Raw genomic sequence first — 19,993 nt, 5'->3', positions numbered from 1 at the left:
AACTTAGTATCACGGGTACAGAGGGAACTTAGTATCACGGGTACAGAGGGAACTTAGTATCACGGGTACAGAGGGAACTTAGTATCACTGTAACTGTGTGTACTAGCAGTTGTGTATTTATATGGTCACTCAAATTTCAAAAACTTACAAATACAACCTATTTACACACAACTTCACAACTTTAAAACCAACCAAAACAGCTCTACGCATACAAATCTTTAAATAGTGCACTTCAATCACCTGATTCACACACGATCACACATTTACAATCAGAGTAACAAGCGCACAAAGAGTTGTGAGACTTGGTTTTTTTTTTGTATTTAAATTATTACAATAACCACCAGCCACAAAGTCACTGGGATTGCAAAGCACAACAGGAAGCTTTAATAGCCCTTCCTCAACCGTAGAAGACAGATACAAACTTATGTTTCACAACAGCCATGCACTAGCACCTGAAACTGAAGAATCCTGCTGTCTTGACGTCTTCATCACCGTACTTGACATCTTCGTCAAGGTCATTTTTACTCACGTTTTATTATAAGAGAATGGGTGTGATGTCAAAAGTTCCAATAATGGTGCAACCACAATACATTAATGACAAAAAGAACCACAAACAAGTGGACGCGTGCGAAGATGTTGGGTGCAGAGGTGGAGGAGATCGCTCCAACAAAGCGGCTGATAAGAAAACTGATGACTCAGCATTCCAGCAGGAATCACACAACCCCTCATGCACTTTTAACTCTGAGCATAAATGTGTTTTTGTGCGTGTCGTGAATCTTAAAGAAGTGAAAAGAGACTCACATCTGATTTGTGTGTAAATGTGGTTTTATGAATCAGGTGATTGGTGCATAGTTTTCAGAGAATGGTATGTGTAGTTAATTTCAAAATGTTTTAATTTTAAGTTGTCTGTGTGTGTAAATTGTATTTTTTATTTTGCAATTGCAAATGCACACAGTTACACACAAAATATCTTGTGTGAGTTACAAATCAAGAATCAGGCACCCAAAATTAGTCGACTAATTAACGACTAATCGACTATTAAAATAGTCTATGACTATTTTAATAGTTGATTAGTTGTTACTTTATATTATATGTAGTCAGAGTGTTGTAAAGTTGAAAGTTATCATTGCATTATTCTAGCTTTTTGGACTATTTTGGCATTTATTAATGTTTTTTAGGCTATTTTGGAGTTTAGCTAATATTTCGGCTACATGCTAGCTGTTTTGGCTAATTTAGGCTTTTTTGTTTGTTTTTTGAGCTAATTTGGCATTTAATTAAAATTTTAGCTAGCAATCATCTTCAGGGTTTTCAGCTATTAGCTTCAGCGTTTTTAGCTATTAGCTTCAGCATTATTAGCTATCAGCTTCAGTGTTTTCAGCTATTAACTTCAGCGTTTTTAGCTATCAATTTCAGCGTTTTTAGCTATTAGCTTCAGCATTATTAGCTATCAGCTTCAGTGTTTTCAGCTATTAGCTTCAGCGTTTTTAGCTATCAATTTCAGCGTTTTCAGCTATTAGCTTCAGCGTTATTAGCTATCAGCTTCAGTGTTTTCAGCTATTAGCTTTAGTGTTTTCAGCTATCAATTTCAGAATTTTTAGCTATCAGCACTAACATCTTTAGCAGCTTACACCATTTAGCAGGTAATGCTATATATCAAATTTTTAGTTAGTTTAAGCTACTGGTGGTTAAGATGTGTACTTTACATCCAGTTTTCGCATGACCCGATTAGTCTACTAATTGGAAAAAAATAATCAGTGATTAGTCGACTATTAAAATAATCGTTTGTGGCAGCACTACTCTCCATACACAGGAGCTGTTTTGGTGTCCTACTTAGTTTTAAGTTGCTGCAATTTCAAGCTGTGCAAGCATGAATTGTATCTTGCATTTGCAGTTTTGAATAGACAATTGCAAGTAGACGCAATTACACACAAAATGTCTTGTACGAACAAATCAAGAATTACACACAAATTCAGTGAGACGAATTTATCTCCATAGACAGGCATCCATCCAACAAAAAGCTGACTCTGATGGGTCGTAAATATTGACAGGGGTCTAAACTAACATCATTGTGTCAAGTTGACCCACCTTGTCTCATATTTGGAAAGCTTCCTCTCCTCCCAGGCTGTGTTGCCTCCTCCAAAGTTCTGCTTTGCTGTTCTGTCAAAACCCTGAACACAAATCAATGATTATACAGTTTAAAAATAAGGAGATATGATGTTTTAAGTCCAAAAGTCCCTACAGACACGTGTCATCATCCATAGATACAGGGATCAGTGTGCATCTGATGAGCCACTCAGAAATAGAAAACAAAGATTTATAATAAATGTCTGACCTTGTTGAAGTTATCAGTGATTTGTCGACAGGTGCTGCAGGCGCTTTTTAAGTCCTTTTTGGCGACGATGGCGTGGAAAAATAGAAGGATAGTGACACAGGACAACAGTCGGAGCTGCTGTGGACCGGCGGACAGCATCTCAGTCAACACTCTCACTCATCAACACAGAATGAAGCCACTGACAAGCAAACTCCCCGCTGCTACTAAAGCGTTCTAGCGCTGGGACACATCTAAATAAGCCGCTTCTAACATTAAATCATAAATAGCAGTATCCTTGCAAAGCACGGGGAAGTAATATTTACATGCTGGTTGTAGGGGGGAAGAAAAACCTGATGCGGTTCTAGTTTTCCGCGTCAGCTCATTAAACAGATTGTGGCTTGCAGCGATTGGCTGGATTGTTTGTCGTTTAAATTAACCACCAATCAGGAGCCGCCACGCGCGGGACAATGGGGAATGTGGAGAGAGCCGGAAACGAAAAAACTACGCTTAAATGATTTTATTACTTTTAAGAAAAATGTTATAATATATGAGAAAATATGTCACGTTATTTCTGTAACCGTTGACAACATTTTGTTGAAATATGAAAATATATATATTATTGGATATTAGTTTCCGGTGTTAACCGGAAGTAGAAGAGGAGGCAAAATAAGCCATCATGGCCGAAAAGAGGATTGTTTGGGGTGGACCATTGCTCTTTTTATTAGTTTCTGTGGCTTTTCTTCATCTATTTATTTGTCCGTTTACAAAAGTGGAAGAAAGCTTTAATTTGCAAGCGACACATGATATTTTATATCACAGATTCGACTTTGATAAGGTAAGTAAGCTAGCATAATGCTAGCCTGATGCTTGTAAGCATAAACCTTATAAAATGTAGATGCGAAAATAAGGTATAAATACCCTGACTATGATGTAGAAAACATTTAAGGCAGTTTACTTTGATATTTATTTTGGCATCGACAGAAAACCAGCTTAAATTAACATTTGTTTGTAATATTTTAATCACAGTTTAATATATATTAATGAGACAGGAAAAAAATTAAACAAAAAAATACAAATTCTGCAACATATAATGACTTGTATTGATTTGAAATTGAAATAAAAGTTTATTTTTATTATTTACTCCTCTATTTTTTAAGATATGATAAAACTAACTGACTTTATTTACCTAACTCTGACCAGTTTAGAATAAGATATGGGACTAAATACATGTTTTATTGTATTTTTTTTTTTTGTCAATTATATAATTGGATTACAATTTTTCTTTCTAAAAAATAATGGTAAATTATTTTAAATTACCAATTATGACTGTAAATCACAGTTTCAAAGCTATTTTGACATATAAGGGTAAGAAAAAACACTAGATTATTTCTAAAGCCTATTTTGATTACACAATTTGTGTGACTTTTCTGTCCTGTTTGATTTAGTTAATGTTGCAAACCACTAAAGCGGTTGTCCTCTCCTCCAGTATGACCATCATGAATTCCCCGGTGTGGTACCCCGTACATTCCTCGGCCCTCTCTTCCTCTCCGTCATCAGCAGCCCTTTTGTTTTCGTGTCTTCTCTGCTGGATGCTCCAAAGTTCTACTCACAGCTCATAGGTAAGTCAAATCGAGCTTTTTTATTTATTTATTTTTTTACATGTTCTTTTGTCATTTTTGATCAATGACAAATATAAGGACAAATATAAAAAAAACTGAAGTTGCTTTTCTGAGTATTAGTGACCTGGAAAATATGTTAGGCAGGCCACGAGCCCTCAGTAACTCTCAGTAACAGGTGAGTCATGTGTGTCTTTTTTTTTTTGTCTAGTCAGAGCTTCTTTGGGGCTGTGTGTCATCGCTGCTTTGTGGCACATGCAGAAGGAGGCGAGGAAACAGTTTGGCTCCACGGTTTCTAGCCTTTTTTGCCTGATCTGTGCTTCTCAGTTCCACCTGATGTTCTACAGCACCAGGACTCTCCCTAATGTTTTTGCACTCCCATTAGGTGAGTTTTCATTCTTTTTATTTTTCCTTTCCCAAGTTTTGTTTTGAGGTTAACGCAGTCAAAATCCTGCTTGCAGTTCTCTTGGCGTTCACAGCGTGGATGGTGCAGAAACACAACCAGTTCATCTGGCTCTCTGCCTTCGTCATTGTGGTGTTTCGGTCGGAGCTCTGCATCTTCCTGGGCCTCATGTTACTCATGTCCCTGCTGAGAAGGAGACTGGGGCTTCTGCAGCTGCTTTGTTACGCTGCTCCTGCTGGAATCCTGTCTCTAGGTTTGTACATTTTGTAGAAATACCATAATAATAATAAAAAAAAAGAAGTATGCACCATATTTTTCACAGTATAGAGCGAACCCGATTTTAAGGCACACCATCAATTAATAGTTTAATTTTGAATTTGTCATATATAATGGACACTAAACTATAAGGTGCATCAAGTGAGACGAAAGATAAGTGTGACAGTTAGACTTTTTTCTAACTGCGTTCACAGAAACTCTAGAACTTATGTGTGACACGCTACACGTTAGCTGCATTAGCATATTCGCAATATCTGTAACTCCCAACTTTGTTTGCAACAAGTAACGACGAACCGACTGATAGTACTAAAACAAACACTACTGTGACAAAGCTAACTCCCAACCTTGTTAGCAATGGAAAAAAAAAATACATGGCCCAACACAGCTACGTGTTAGCATAGTCACACTAGCTGTTTCTTCCAACCCTGTTTGACACAAAAAAAAGATTGATAACGCTAAAACAAACGTTACTGCGACTACGCTAACTCCCAACTTTGATAATAACACGTAAAAAAAACAAGTTTTACACCGTTACACATTAGCTGTGTTAGCATTAACCGCGTTAGCCTTTTCACAATATCTATAACTCCCAACTTTGTTTGCAACATGTAAAAAATAATAAACTACTGGTGCTAAAACAAACATTATTGTGACTAAGCTAACTCCCAACATTGTTAAGTGATAGAAAAAAATACATGGTCTGACACTGATAAACGTTAGCTGTGTTAGCTCATTCACAATACCTGTTACTTTTAACTTTGTTTGCAACACGTAAAAACTGATAAAGCTAAAACAAACGTTACTGTAAATGCGCCCACTCCCAGTCTTGTTTGTGATGAAAAAAATACCTGGTCCGACACTGCTACACGTTAGCTTATTCATAATACCCGTTTCGTCCAATCTTGTTTGCAACAGGAAAAAAAACAACTGATGGCACTAAAGACAAATGTTACTGTGACTGCACTAACTTTCAATTTTGATAGTAGCAACAGTTTGACACCACAACACATTAACTGTGTTAGCATTAGCCGCATTAGCATATTCACAATCTCTGTAACTCCCAACTTTGTTTGCAACATGTAAAAAAACAAACAAAAAAACAAACAAAAAAAAAAACATGTGACTAAGCTAACTCCCAACCTTGTTGGTAACGTGTAAAAAAGACAACACAGTTCAATACCGCTACACGTTAGCGTATTCACAAGTGCGGAAAATACAGTCTATTTTTAAAAATTCTTTTTGCTTTCTATGCACTGCAGCTCTGACGGTTGCTGTCGACACTTTCTTCTGGAAGAAGATGCTGTGGCCTGAGGGGCAGGTGTTGTGGTACAACACCATCCTTAACAAAAGCTCAAACTGGGGAATATCCTTCTGCCACAATAGAAAAACTTGCATTTCTAAACCACTGTCCAGGAGCTCAGTTCTCTTTTCTTTGACTCCTTCCTTTTCTAAACCTCCCCTTTTCTGTGGTACTTTTACTCCGCTGTGCCGCGTGGCCTCGGCTGCTCGCTGCTCTTCGTGCCCCTCGGCCTCCTTGACGCGCGGATGAGGCCGCTGCTGCTCCCCGCCGTGGGCTTCATCCTCATCTACTCGCTGCTGCCTCACAAGGAGCTGCGCTTCATCATCTACACCTTCCCCGTGTTCAGTTTGGTGGCGGCACGCGGCTGCTCTTTTATGTGAGTAGAACTTCACAGGATGGAAAAAATAACTACCAGCAGGAAATTTGTCTGAAATCACTCACCACTTCCAAATCCCCAAGACAAGTTTGTTTGTGTACAAATACAATTCAGTTAAAGAAGAATTATTAAATGTGTGATCATTAAAACAAAAAAATAAAAACGGTTCTTCTGACGAACAGAATGACTGAGTAATAGCTGTTATTTCTCTATAGAAGTCTATGGAGTTTTGTCCGATTGGAGTCAGCTTGTACTTCTTGTTTGGAAAGCAATAGGGGGAGGGGTCACTCAATTCAGTTCTCATATAATGACATTGATGTAGTTATTTGCAGAGACTTATGGGAAATTTTAGAACTAACTGTAGAATCAGACTTCCTGACGAAGTGGCCCAATCTAGAGCACTTTTAGTGAGGGGATTAGAAGACAACAAAAAGGAAATTGACCCTTCTTTTTTTTCAGTGTGAATAACTATCGGAAGTCTTGGATGTACAAACTGGGTTCAGCAGTTGTGGTCGCTCAGCTGCTGGTCAACGCTCTCTACTCCGGCGTTTGTCTCTACATTTCTCACCACAATTACCCAGGAGGACAAGGGATGCTGGAGCTGCACAGAATACTGCCCCCTACAGCCGGTAAGGAACAGTTTTGGATTCAGGATTTCTAGAGATGGATTTTTTGTTTGTAGCTCTAACATATTTTGCTTATTTGCAGATATTTCTCTTCATATTGACACCTACACAGCTGAAACTGGAGTATCACGCTTCTTACAGCAAAACACAAACTGGAGGTTTGTTTGATTGTTGTCACAAAAACTCTTATTTATAAAGTTTATACTGATTAAATTTAATTTTTCGGACAGATATGATAAAAGAGAAGACTTGAGCCCCACAAGCCCTGAAATCCAAACATTCTCCCATCTCCTGATGGAGGCCGACGACAACAGAATCCAGCTGCTCCAGAACACTCATCAGCCGATAGCCTTCATCCAAGGTTACCACAACCTTGCCGTCAACCTAGCTCGCTTCCCTCCTGCCAGCGTTCGACTAGAGAAGAAGACCGTTCTGATGGAGAGAAAGACTAACCCCCACCGTTGACTAAATAGTCATTTTTTTCTACAGGTGATGCATCCGATCGAATTTTCTATTAAAAAAAACATCAACTTTGTAAATAAAATTTCATCCAAACCCCATATAAATCCACCGTGCAAAAAGTGTCGGCATTCTTGTGTAAGGAAAACCTTTATTTACAAATGACCACAAAATTGTCTCCAGTTTTTAATGCTAAAACAATTATCAAATCAGGGCTGAGAAGCAATTTTATATAAAAAAAAATGTACAGTACGTTGCTTTAATCATTAATAAACCCATTAATTTAATTCCCCTTGACATAAAATTAAAATTGTGCTTAAGAGAAAAAAAAAATGGTATATTCCAAACAACCCCCTAAATCTGAAAATACAGCAATATCATACACAATTTCAGTAAAACATTTCAGCAAATAATAAAAAAAAAATCTAATTCTAAATGACGGTACCATGAACCACAAAGTCACAATAGAAATTAAATAACATTAACTTAAAACATTTCAGTCACAGCATTTATTTTTGGGGCCTAGTTTTCATTCAACCCTGCATGTATCTTAAAAAAAAAAAAGAAAACAAAAATCCTGACATGATCTGCTCGATTTCAGTATTTACAGCATTTTGACCTGAAGTAGTATTGGATAAGGCACGAGGAGAGAGCAGACACAAAACAAGACACCAGTTTTTAAAAAGCAAAACACACAACCCCCGACTCCTACAGCTAGAAAAACCCCTCCCCCTCCCTGATACACTTCTGGGACTTTTTCCTCACGACAGCTCCAAAGTGTTTTTAACAGTAGTACACTACACAACAAAAGCTCAATCTGGCCTTTGGATTGAGAATCAGTGTATAAAAAAAAAAAAATCAATCATTTACATTTGCTCAGCAGAATAAATTCCCATCATTTCACAGGTTTGCGACTTGGTCTGTTTTAATGCTCGATCAGTACTGGAAATAAATCAGAGGGAGGTTGACCTTCAGGAACAGCAGCCCCTCGATGTTGTCCAGCATCGGCCTGGGCTGGTTTAGAGCGCAGTTGACGCTGGCCGTGCTGAACAGCGTCTCTGATGGGACGATGCTAGGGGGGCAACCCACGTAGCGGGCGGCCACTTTGGCGAGATCGGGCCACAGGAACTTCTTCAGGTTCCAATAGTCGAGAGGATCGCAGCTTTGATCCAGAATGTCCTCCTCCAGATACTCCAGCACCGCCTCTTCTGAGGACTTTGGCTTTTCCTCGTTTTTCGTTCTTTGCCTGACGTCGGGCATTAGGGACCAGAGGTCGTCTGCGTTCGAGTGGGAGGAGCTGCACGAGGCCGGGTCATCGCTGCAGCCGTTGGGCAGCAGCGACTCGGCTTCGGCTGAGGTAGAAGAGGACGAGTCCAGCTCCCGGATCAGATCTTGTTTGCACTGCTCGGCTTCTTCTTCCGTGAACAGTGACGTTTTGTATCTCGGGTCGAGCATGGTCGCCCAGGTGTATCGCTGGTCGTGTAGCGTGGCAGACATTCTGCTCACCAAGGCCTCTTTTAGAGACTTGAGCATGTTGTCTATGCCCACAGTCTCGTCAAAGAGCAAGTCTATTTTTCTGCTGAGGATGTGGATGAGTGGTATCACTTGACCCAGTGTGGCAGTGTGGGTGCTCATCTCCCTGCAGGCGACTTCGAAAGGTTTCAGTGCATTGCAGACCGACAGCATCACTTCCCACTGGTCACAGCTGATTATTTCCCTGAAATTGCACTCGATCGACATCTCGTCGATGGCGTTCTTCTGCTCCACCAGCCGCTCCAGCATGAAGAAGGACGTTCTCCACTTGGAGGGCACGTCCTGGACGAGCTGGTTCTCTGGCAGCTGGTGGACCCTCTGCAACTCCACCAGCTTCTCTTTAGCTTTCGCCGAGCGGTGCACGCGTTCGCAGATCTTTCGTGCAATACTTAGAAGGTTCTGCACCATTCTCTGGCTTTTTATGGCTTCACTTACAATGAGGTCGATAGTGTGTCCGAAACACTCCATGATGGGGTGGCCGTGCTCCTCCAAAGTGTGCTGGATGGTGATGTTATCTGTCAGAGTGAACCCTCTTTTCAGCCCTGAAGAGGTGATCCAAGTATCCCACAGATACTCCAGCTGCTTCGGGATGTCGTGCATATCTTGGTCGCAGTCTATCTGTGAGACACTTAGGAGAGCAGAACAGTGAAAGTCTTGCCCTTGGGGTCTGACACTGGATTCGTACGTTGCCCAGTGGGCGGTAAGGGTCAAGTACTCCCTAGTCTGGCTACTGACCCAAATACTTGTTGTGAAGTGGACAACGCCTCCTTCAGCCTCTTTCAAATGGGTAAGCACGACTTCCTTCACCTTTTCGTACATATCTGGTATGGCAGTGCTGGTAAAATAAGATGATGATGGTAGAGAATACTGAGGCTTGAGGTACTCTAGCAGTCTGTTCAGTCCAGCGTTCTCTACCACAGCTGATGGCTGGAGATCCAGTGCGAGCATTTCCGCTACAAGTTTGGTGATTTTTTTGGCAACCGGGTGTTCCTCGTCGAACCTCTCACAGTTTTGCTCAGTTTCATAAACGGAGGTCTCCATGACTTCTTGTTTGACATGGATTTCTGCATCCTGTGCGTCACCTGAGATAGCATTGTTACTTTCAAGAACGTGTCCGTGAAACCTCTGCATGTGCCGGAAGAGACAGCTGGTACCGAGGTTTGTAGTCTTTTTGCCTCTGCTTATTGTGCGGTTACAGTGCAAACAGACCACCTTTGTAGGGTCGGCAGGTGATATGGAGAAATGGTTCCACAACTTTGACGTCTTCTTGCTGAAAGCTGGCGTGGATTGCGCCTTCGCCTCTGTGACGGGGGACTCAGTTTCTTTGGCGGAAACTGTATCCATCATGGCAAAATTGTTGTAGGGGTGGGGGGATGATTCTTTTTCATCTGTGCTTTTTTGGTTTTTGAGAACGTCAGGGTGGCGGCGCGTGAGGTGCCTCATCAAGCAGCTTGTCCCAAAGTCGCCCCGCTTTCCCCGGCTGATGACGCATGGACAGTAACGGCACAGTGCTTTTAACTGGTCAACCGGCGACACTATGAAATGGTGCCACACTTCTGATTTCACCCGTTTCATGATCTTTTTGTTCTGCTGAAAGACTGAATGATCCTGACTTGCGCCGGGCCCGTCGAAGAGCTCGCACGGTGAGGAAGTCAGGGGCAAGTCTTCCTCTTGAGTTTTAAAGAAGTTCAGGGAGGAGTCCTGCCCTGAGAGTTGCATCACCTCCTCACACTCCTCCTTAATATCCATGCTTTCCTCGATGCTTTGGGGTAACTCGTCAGCTATGGTTTCTGGCGAGGATGGAAGGAGGGGCGATTCTTTTTTCACTTCAAACGAGTCCAGCAATTGTGTGCGAGACAACAGAGAGGGCGGATTTGTATAGGGCGGGGGAATATGATTGCCCTGCCCGTTTTCCTCGATCACAACCTCTTTGTGGGCCCTCCACATGTGACGGATTAGACAGCTCGTCCCAAGGTCCTTTCCGTTTTTACCCCTGCTGAACTCATTCATGCAATGAATACAAACAGCTTTGGAATTGTCCGCGGGCGACAGGTAGAAGTGTTTCCATACAGCTGACCTGCGGCGGGAATTGGAGCCTTTCGGGGTCCCCGGAAGGCGCTCAGACCCCCCGTCTGACATTTCTTCAACGTTATTTTCGATGGAATGCGAGGGCAGGAGGGAGCCATAGACGGTGTCAGCATTGGCGCATGATTCTAGTTTTGGTTCAACTTTGGGTAATGTTTCTTTGGATGAGGGGTCTGAATTCTCCGCTGAGGACGTGGACGGCGACGAGTTCTTTGAGGCAGGAGTGAAAATGCAATTGGTCAAGTCTCCGTTTTTTGGTGAGCTTGGTGGGAAAGGTAGGAAAGGAGAGGGAAGAGAGCTAGACAGGTTACTGAGCGATACATCCGCTCCGTCTTGTAAAAGCACAGTGGGATGAGCCCTTCGCACGTGCCTCATTAAGCAGCTTGTGCTGAGGTCTTTTTCGTTCTTGCCGCGGCTAAACTCTTTCATGCAGTATAAACAGATTGCTTTGGTATTGTCTCGCGGCGATATGCAGAAGTGATTCCACGCCGGAGACTTTTTCCTCGGGTTGGCGTGACCTCTTATAGATGACAACAGACTCTGCGTAACGGCATCCATGGCAACATCATAAAGAGTGCTGGTGTATCCGCTGAGTAAATTACTATAATCGTCAACATCTTTTGTTGCAAAGGGGCCAATCGAGCTGCCAAACGCCAACCTTTCGTCGTCCTGCGGTTCATCTTCCATCCCGTTAGCATCCTCAATGTCCTCTCTGGCAAGCTCACTCGATTCGTTTCCATTCTCGTACTTCTCAGTCTCTGCATTTCCTTCGGTATCAGTGTTGGGTGAAGATGGACCTGTGTTGCATGCCAGGTCTATCTCCAAGCGTTTGTCCATCTGAGAAGTAAAATGGAAACAAGGGAGTATGTCTTTATCCAGTGTTGAGGAGCAAGCAAGTGACTTTGGGTCTTCATCGTCGTCGTGAGGGTGAATGCTGTAGGACTTGAAGACGTAGCCGTCCTGCCCCTCGATTTTCAGGCAGGACGCTTTTGCCTCCCTTTTCTTACTCTCGATGAGGCCATTGGACTCAATGATTAGATCCTCGCTCATGTGGGGAACCTCTTCTTCTCCATCCATGGCAGCAGCCCAAGGATTTCCGTCAGTCAGGTCTGCTTTGTCAGATGTAGCAACTTCTTTTCAGGTGTACTCATCAATAAAGCGGCTCTCAAGCAGGAGTCGTACTGACACTTTTGCTGTCCAGGACATAGAGATCTTGCTCGTTCTGTCCCATTTATGACTTGTATCAGTTCAACTTCGTTGCACACAGCCTGCAGGGGCAAAAGAGAGACAGAAAACAAATCAAGATAGGATCTGTGGAGTATGCAAAACAAATAAAACGATTCCTGCAAGATACTGCAGGTGTCCCAACACACGTTTCCCTGTCTTGTTCGATTGTTAATCTCTAGAGCATACAGGCTCATTTACAAAGCAACAACAACATGCTTAAAGCCAGCCATAATCTGTAAAACAAAGAATGAAACAGTTTACAACTGGAAACCAGTTTATTTTTTGGTTAGGAATGAAAATACTTTAATGAAAAACTATTTATTCATTTGTTATGACATGTGTAACCTGCAGGCGGTGTTAGTTTTGTTTAGTGGGAAGTTTCAGTTTTGTTTGCAGGTGCAGGTTCAACCAGAACTTCCAGTACATCCTCAGGATTCACTTGGACGATTTTGTCAATGATCCAGACCTGCAAATTGCCTCACAACTCTCTTGAAGGAAAAACGGTCATCGGCTGTTCAAACTTCTTCCAAAGAAATATACCTCAATATTAGAACTGTTCCCAAATATACAACCCTTTACAGTCAAACATAAAATATCTAAGAATTTAGAAATCTTATTAAAAAGAACAAATACAACTTTATTTTATTTAATATCTTAATGTAGACTTTACAGGGATGAGATTATACAAGATGAGTGATAATAAACCATACATTTCAAGGTACACATACTAGCTAAGCTGTTATAAGCAATAATTGGTGGAAAAAAACGTAGTATGGTCATCTTCTGGATTTTTTTCTTTCATTTACACACTCCTTTTTTGAAGTTCTTCAAACCTTTTAACATCAGAGATGTTGCTGGTGTCATTAAAATAACACAACACCTTAAAACCTTCAACTGTTCAAGTGATCAACATGAATCAGAATCAGCTGAAATTACGTTATTTCCGAAAATGGTTGAAGAGTTATAGTAGGCGAAAGAATGTCAGCACTGGAAGTAAAACTCTAGTGAGTTAAAGCAGGGAACACCCTATTACATTGATTGTATTAATGGTCAGAGTTTTACAGTACGTCAAAGAGCATGTGTTATTTAGGTGTCACTGGCAACATCTCTGGTATTAAAGGGCTATAATCCTTAAAATTTGTATTTAGTTTAAATAAATGAAGATTTTGAGTATATTCATTCAATTAAGTGAGATAACATTTATTAAATATAAAAGTAGATTTTTCTCAAATATTTTATAGTTATAGTGACATAGTTTGTGAAATATTAAGTTTGTCAGTGACTGGTAAAAACAAGAAACAACATTTTTAAATGAAACAATCATCTGAACAATTGCTATAAGTCTAAAAAATAATGTAGAGTATTGATGTTATCTGTTGCCCGTCTTTTATTGACAATTAACTATTGATATATATCAAATTTGTTATTTAAGAGGAGCGTGTCAAGCAGGTGTCCCTTCACATGACTTGGCACCCATAACATCGATCTTGGTCTTAAAAAGATAAGTGATCTCTGTTTTAAAGTTGAGTAGAGAGAAACTCAGAAAAGACATTGTACTGTTGAACATCAACAGGCGCCTGGTCCCACACCGTTTCATAAAACGGAAAAATGGCTTATTCTGTATGAAAATGCAGTGACCCCTTGTATATCACAGGAGTGACGTTCTAAAAATAACTAACAATAGACAAAACCCACAAATTATTTTTTACACCTGTTAAAAATGTTTAAGACTGTAAAACTCCTCACTACACACTAAAAACAAAGCAAAACATCCTTAAATATAATAAATCCAGTACTAAAGAATGAAAACAAAGATCTGATCGCGAAGATTTACGTACATTTTGGAAACTAAGCGCCATTTGTAGAATACAGACAACATAGATCGATTGACAATGGTTTATAGCCATTCAGGACACACACTATGTGCTGTAAAAAAAACATACAAAAATTTGTGACGCAGCGAAATCGGTAAAGGTGAACTGCGATATAGCGAGGGGCCACTGTAATATACGTATTGTTACCTAATCCCAATTTTTTACAGACGGCTCTATTAATCCTTAAATAATGCAGAAAGTTAGTAACAATCCTTAGCATCTATTCATAATAAAATTACCCATACATAGAAATGAAATGGAACTTAACACATTTATTCTCTCGTTCTACTTTTTATCTTTTGTATTTCGCCCATCCCCCAACTCTAGTGACCTACTGAGCTTCAAGCATTTCTTTTAACCACGGCATTTTTTCCAAACACCATCAACATCTGCACCTCTAACCTGATTTCTGCTCTGCAGTGATCTGTGGTGAGCCGACAGCTTATGAGCTATTTACACGGAACAAGCAGGGTGGGACAACGCACCTGTCAGGTTTACAGCCCCGACTCAGCGGCTAGGGGTCATTTTAGAGCAAGCTGGGCGTTTTCCTCCACCTGGACACCTCGTCTGCTCCCGTTCTCTTATGTCAGTTTTACTCATGTGTTTTGGTCAAATCTTAAAAAGGACGATTTTGTGTTTTTTTTCTCTTTCATGTCCTCTCGGACCTAAACTGATGCAGGAAAGTAGCAGACTTTTCCAAAGAGTTTGGCTCTAGTCGATTTCATATCTGCTTATTGAGTACAACTTTCACACACAAACGTCATTGAAGTTTACAAAGAATAGTCAGGAAAAAACTACCGTCTTTAATGCTTTGTCAACACTAAAGGTCAGAGAACAACATCAGGTTTGTTTGTGACGACAGAAAGGGGGAGGTGAACCCCCCTCCATGACCAGAATTTACAACCAACCCTCATTAGACCAGCCCTAGTCATTATGATCTACCGCCCAACCGGTTTTCCAGCTGATTCCTCTTTCTGATTGACTGAACACACCTGATCCAAGTGATCGGCAGTGAGCAGGGTGGACCTCAAGGACTAGTATTGGGCTGCCAAACCAATACTTCATAAACGAGTTGAATGTAGAAGAAACAACTGTCTGCTATAAACAGGACACTTCGCATAAGTCGAAAAAAGATTTGGACACCAACGAGTCTAGAAGGTCTAAACAGAAAGTAAAACACATTAATTTTATAAATTCTACTAACTGTTCCACATCTGACTTATTGCAATGAATTCTGGGGGAAGTGCTTGACAAAACGTGCATCAATCCAGATTTTTTTTTTTTTTTTTTTGGCAGAAGAGAATCATAAACACCTATTAATGGGATCTTACACATTTATACAGCTAAATGTTTTCAAATTTAATGAACTGGTAGATTTGAATCTTCTGAAATGTATGCGTAAGACACACCAAAAAGCCTTTTCTTTCAAAATAAAAGAAAAAGTATTCGTAATTTCAAAGAAATTGAGGTTATAAAACACTGAGATTTAGAACAGTGACGGTGGGAATGTGTGTTTCAAACAAAAATCTACAATATTCACTGTAAAATTACAAAATCTATTTTTAATAAAGTGTCAAAATTTGTAAGGTAAAAATGTATCAGACGTAGGGCTGCAAGAAAAGATTATTTTAATGGTCGACTAGTCACAGATTATTTTTCCGCAATATCGACTAATTGCGTCTTTCGTAAACTGGATGTAAAACACACGTAATTAGCTTGAAATCTGAAGTGTTTTTGCTATATGCCGATTAAAATTAAAGACAATTAAGACGATAGTTTTAGACCTTTAATGAATCATAGGGCTTCTTTCCTTTACTTTTTTCAAGCTCTTCCTTGAACTAACTGTGACATCACTGCTGACTCGGATTAGCACTACTGCGCTAGTGTGTCAAAGACGATAGCAGATGTGGCATTAGAAAGCGTGCACTCACTGCAGTTTTGAGATTAAAAAAAAAAGAAAGAAATTCAAAGCTGACTAATCGACTATTAAATTAGCCGCGAACTATTTCAATACTCGACATAGTCATGACTAATCGATTAATCGCGGGAGCCCTAAATCGGACAGCAGAGATAAAAAAGGAGCTTCTCTTTTATTATGTGCATAATGAAGTAGAACTATATCTGTTACAGCTTTTAGATTGGGATCAGAAATGTTAGATTGTAAACAGAGGGCAGAAAGTATACATCTGTATAAAAATGTATAAAAGTAAACGCTGAATCTCAATAATATTTACAATGACTGTTTACGATTTATTTCATTTTATTGGCTTTGAATTTGTTTTGTTTAAACAAATTCAAAGCCAATAACCTTTATTGAAACCTTCATATCAAATTTTGAATGAAATTGATACTTTTGGCATGTCATTCCTTTGTCATTGTAAAGAATCGATCTGATTGGCGGATGCATTGGACAGTCAGGAGACTACTAAGTGTTAAAGTCACTTGAATCACTTTTAATTTAAAGTTCCAATAATCTTTTAATCTATTTAAAAATAATTCCCAATGGTCTTTTAATTTGAATTTTTCCATTATTAGCCAAAATAAAACAAATTTAAAAAACTGTTGTTTACTATATCATAGTTTCCTCAAAGCGGAACTAGGTCAAAAGTAATTTGCCTCTAAATTGGCAGGGAGTAGGCCCACCCTTACTTCCCATCATCCATCTGTTTACACATTCTTCCACTAGTTTACAGCCCTTCACACCGGCCAACCAAACATTAGCAATGCCATGAAAACAGTGAGCAATACTGGAGCTATCCACCCGGATACCTGATCGGACAAAGAAAACTTAGTCGTCTACAAGTGATGCATCATAATGGCTCCTGATTCCAACAATCTGAATAAAAAAATACTTTTTTAAGCTTAATTTTCCTCATATATGTCCTCCACCAAGAGAAAAATGCTACAAGAACACGTTAAACCCCAAAAAGTATTGAGTTGCTCCCATCTGAAGAGAAAGATGAGTAAAAATAATAGATAAGGACAGAATCCTACAATTTTTTTGGTTCTTTTGTTCCATTATTACCATTAATTTCACTCCTATTTCGAAACTCTTATCGTTTCCAGAAGACCAAGCAGAAAGAGGAATAAAAGGGAAAACGTCGGTGGCCACAAACGGTAACTGTGTTGTTGTCACCTGGCAACAAGAACCAAACGATGAGAGTTAAGGACTAAAACCTAATAAAGCGGGGTTAGTTCCTTGTTTGCAAACACCACTCGCTGTATCTTTCTGTCAGTTGACCGGCCTGTTCTTCTCTCGTGTCATAACTGCAGAACTAGACACCCACATCAGATTATAAGCGCATTTATCTGTTGTAATCCGAGTACGTCGCTCCAGATAGTATGTATTCAAACCTGGACACATTTTTTTTAATAACCTTATTTTGTAAGATCAGATCTATTTAAATCAAGCAGAGGAAACTAAAATTATTAATGTGTGTACATTTATATTTTTGTAATAATTGTAGTTATTTTTCATTTTAGAGTAAGCATTAGTTGTATTTCTTTGAGTACTGTATTATTTTAGGATGTGTGCATTTAAAACACGTGCAGATTAAAGTGATTACACTAAGAACACAATTGTTATAAACATAAAAACCGGGCTAACTGGTACCTAATTAGTAGTAAGAGTAGCAATAACTCTACAAAAAGTTATGGGCTTGTTTTATTTTCATTTAAAGGAGTAATTTCAACCAAAAATATGTTTTTTTAAGAGATATAGTCCAGCTTTGAGTCACAGACGGGCAGTTTTCCGGGTTAGGTTTACGTGCTAATCAGGAAGATGCGACAGGACAGCGTAAAATAGCCAACGCTGACTAGCCCCCAGTGCTCCTCGTTAGCTAGTTTCTATGAGCATCAACATCGTAGCTTTTAACTTTAATGTAATAAAAAAGGACATTTCCTTACCCAAAAAATATAAAGAACCTCCAAAAAAATCATAAAAAACGATTAATAACACAGTCCGGCCGGAAGTGAGGCTAGAATATCAATATATACGTCGAGGGCTATTCAGGTGCTAACTGGGTTAGCCTCGAAGCTAATAAACACAATAAAACAACACGCAGAAAGGAGCCTTATGTCACGTGCTCTTGTGGTGCCTTTTCTGGCAGCTTGAAGGTTTTTAAAAACGAGCCGGTTAATGTGGAGCTGGGCTGAGAAAAGGCTTGTGGGAAATTTCGGACCACACTACGACTGCTAGCTGGTTAGCTGCCAAGCTAGGCCACACACACACACAACACACAGGACATTCAAGCTAACCTGGCGAGGCAGAACCCGGCCGTGGCAACACGAACCAGAATCCGGATCGGGCGAAACGCTCGCCACGACGTCCCGCCCGCATTCAACCCCCGTTCGGCCGCCGTTTTAGGCGCCCAGCACACTTACTGTTAGAATCCAGCGGTGGGATCACAGAGTTTCGGCTCCGAAACGGTTAAATGTGACACATTTGATTGATCCGGAGGGGGGTTCACTTTGTTGCTTTTGTCTCCTGGTTGCTAGCAGTTCACGTTCGGCCGAAGAAGCAGCTCCACGCAGCGTCGGACGGAAGGAGCGTGTTCGTGATGTCACCGGGTCTTCACCGGGGCCAAACAATTCAACTCCTTACTTTGGAAAAATGTATGCTGTTATAATGAAATCATAGACCTGTATTTTATTTTATAATACAATTAAATTTTCTGTTGGGAAGTTTTCACATTTATGACAAAAACACGGTAAATTATGAACCGAATTTAACAAAGGAAGGCAAATGAAACATTTTTAATTGTTGGACAAATATATTTTATATAAACTATATAGTTTGTGTGTTTGTTCATTCATTCATAAAGTTTATAGACCACATTTGTCTGTTTTCTTTCTTCTTCGTGGCATTCTCACTTTTGTATGAATTTTGTTTATAAATAAAGTTTTTTTCAAATAAGAGAACATAAATATATGCAAACTTAATAACTTTATTGTTATTATTCACATAAAATAATGAGTATTTAATCACTATTAAAATTTAGCAATTGTTTTATGTTATTACTAGGTAATAAATCGGATTTTGGCCCAAAGGAAAAGTAGCCGACCTAGCTAAGACATTTTTATGTTCATGCAACAACGTTTAAAGATATAAGCACATATTTAGAACATGTTTTGTTAATATTATTAATGAGAACTTTATTTTTTAACCAACTTTTGTGTCATAAGTCTTTAAAATAAAAGTTCGCTTAGTGCTACATAATTAGCTTAAAGCAAATTTTACGGCTAATTGTCAGTTTTCAAGATAATTAGACAGTAAGGAGTAGAAAATGTGTTTTTCATTTTACATTTTTGTGATAAAAACGATTTTATAAAAAAAAATGTTGTGTAATAAGTACTTTCGTTTACCGTTTTTGTCATTTTGAAGTTCATTTTGCTAGTTTTTCTTTTTTTTCATTATTTTTTTTTAAACAACTATTATTTTTCATTCATGGGCTTTATTTTAGTATATGTCTGTTTAAGGAAATAAATATAATAACTTTGAAATTTTCTATGTTTTTTTTCTAACTCGGGGTTCTGTTTTTTGAATGGCACGCGCCCCTGCACGCACGTGCATGTCCGCCCCAGCCTCCCAAGCATTGCTGTCCCCTCACGGACCCGCTTTGTTTTTGCAGCGTTTTGTCCGCGCATGTGTTGCACCAACAGACAAGGGGGACATCGCATTTATGATGTGACAGATGGGACTCTTTTGTGCTAAAGACGCACGACTCACCAAAATGACCTCCAGCGTCACACGCAGAGCGGTTGCGTACGGGTGGGAGTTGTCTGCTGCTTCAACGCATTGTTGTGTTGGGGGATGATCCTCCGTCGCCCTGCCTGCCTGCCTGTCTGCTGCTTGTTTCTGCTATTTGCTCCTGTTCCGCTTGTGGTTAGTCACCGACTGTAGCCTTT

At 39.8% G+C, this 19,993-nt stretch overlaps 3 protein-coding genes across 5 annotated transcripts in view; 1 reads left to right on the top strand and 2 right to left on the bottom strand.

Moving 5' to 3' along the window:
- Positions 1–2,708, bottom strand: part of creld2 (cysteine-rich with EGF-like domains 2) — a 7,462-nt gene extending 4,754 nt beyond the window's left edge. Inside the window, exons 1-2 of the mRNA XM_024283325.2 lie at positions 2,333–2,708; positions 2,086–2,168 (exon numbers count right to left, since the gene is read on the bottom strand). Coding sequence (XP_024139093.1) covers positions 2,086–2,168; positions 2,333–2,470 — 221 coding nt within the window. The 5' untranslated portion in view covers positions 2,471–2,708. The remainder of the gene's footprint in view (positions 1–2,085; positions 2,169–2,332) is intronic.
- A 238-nt stretch (positions 2,709–2,946) lies between these two features.
- Positions 2,947–7,791, top strand: alg12 (ALG12 alpha-1,6-mannosyltransferase). The gene is made up of 9 exons (XM_024283312.2): positions 2,947–3,146; positions 3,798–3,930; positions 4,139–4,312; positions 4,389–4,583; positions 5,866–5,969; positions 6,059–6,282; positions 6,742–6,911; positions 6,991–7,066; positions 7,139–7,791. Exons 1-9 carry the CDS (start codon positions 2,988–2,990, stop codon positions 7,371–7,373), a joined length of 1,470 nt encoding a protein of 489 aa, XP_024139080.1. The 5' UTR covers positions 2,947–2,987; the 3' UTR covers positions 7,374–7,791.
- zbed4 (zinc finger, BED-type containing 4) lies at positions 7,499–19,953 on the bottom strand. 3 transcript variants are annotated; one of them, XM_024283268.1, is made up of 2 exons: positions 19,815–19,953; positions 7,499–12,253 (listed from the first exon to the last, which is right to left on the bottom strand). In XM_024283268.1, the coding sequence occupies exon 2, from the start codon at positions 12,060–12,062 to the stop codon at positions 8,304–8,306; it is 3,759 nt and encodes a 1,252-aa protein (XP_024139036.1). In that variant the 5' UTR covers positions 12,063–12,253; positions 19,815–19,953; the 3' UTR covers positions 7,499–8,303. The 3 variants fall into 3 exon arrangements, with proteins under 3 accessions (XP_024139036.1, XP_024139026.1, XP_024139044.1); XM_024283258.2 differs by lacking the exon at positions 19,815–19,953 and adding an exon at positions 18,470–18,756; XM_024283276.2 differs by lacking the exon at positions 19,815–19,953 and adding an exon at positions 17,993–18,431.
- Between the last annotated feature and the right edge of the window lie 40 nt (positions 19,954–19,993).

Source organism: Oryzias melastigma, linkage group LG23, assembly GCF_002922805.2.
Source record: "Oryzias melastigma strain HK-1 linkage group LG23, ASM292280v2, whole genome shotgun sequence".
Lineage (NCBI taxonomy): Eukaryota > Metazoa > Chordata > Actinopteri > Beloniformes > Adrianichthyidae > Oryzias > Oryzias melastigma.
Note: the sequence above shows the minus strand (reverse complement) of the source record. Positions and strands in the feature narration are given on the sequence as shown.

Excerpts from the sequence above, each read along its gene's own strand:
- alg12 (XM_024283312.2), top strand. The coding sequence starts at position 2,988 with ATGGCCGAAAAGAGGATTGTTTGGGGTGGACCATTGCTCTTTTTATTA. Across the intron at positions 3,931-4,138 it reads GTTCTACTCACAGCTCATAG|TCAGAGCTTCTTTGGGGCTG; the intron begins GTAAGTCAAATC and ends TTTTTTGTCTAG. Across the intron at positions 7,067-7,138 it reads CAGCAAAACACAAACTGGAG|ATATGATAAAAGAGAAGACT; the intron begins GTTTGTTTGATT and ends TTTTTCGGACAG.
- zbed4 (XM_024283268.1), bottom strand. The coding sequence starts at position 12,062 with ATGGATGGAGAAGAAGAGGTTCCCCACATGAGCGAGGATCTAATCATT.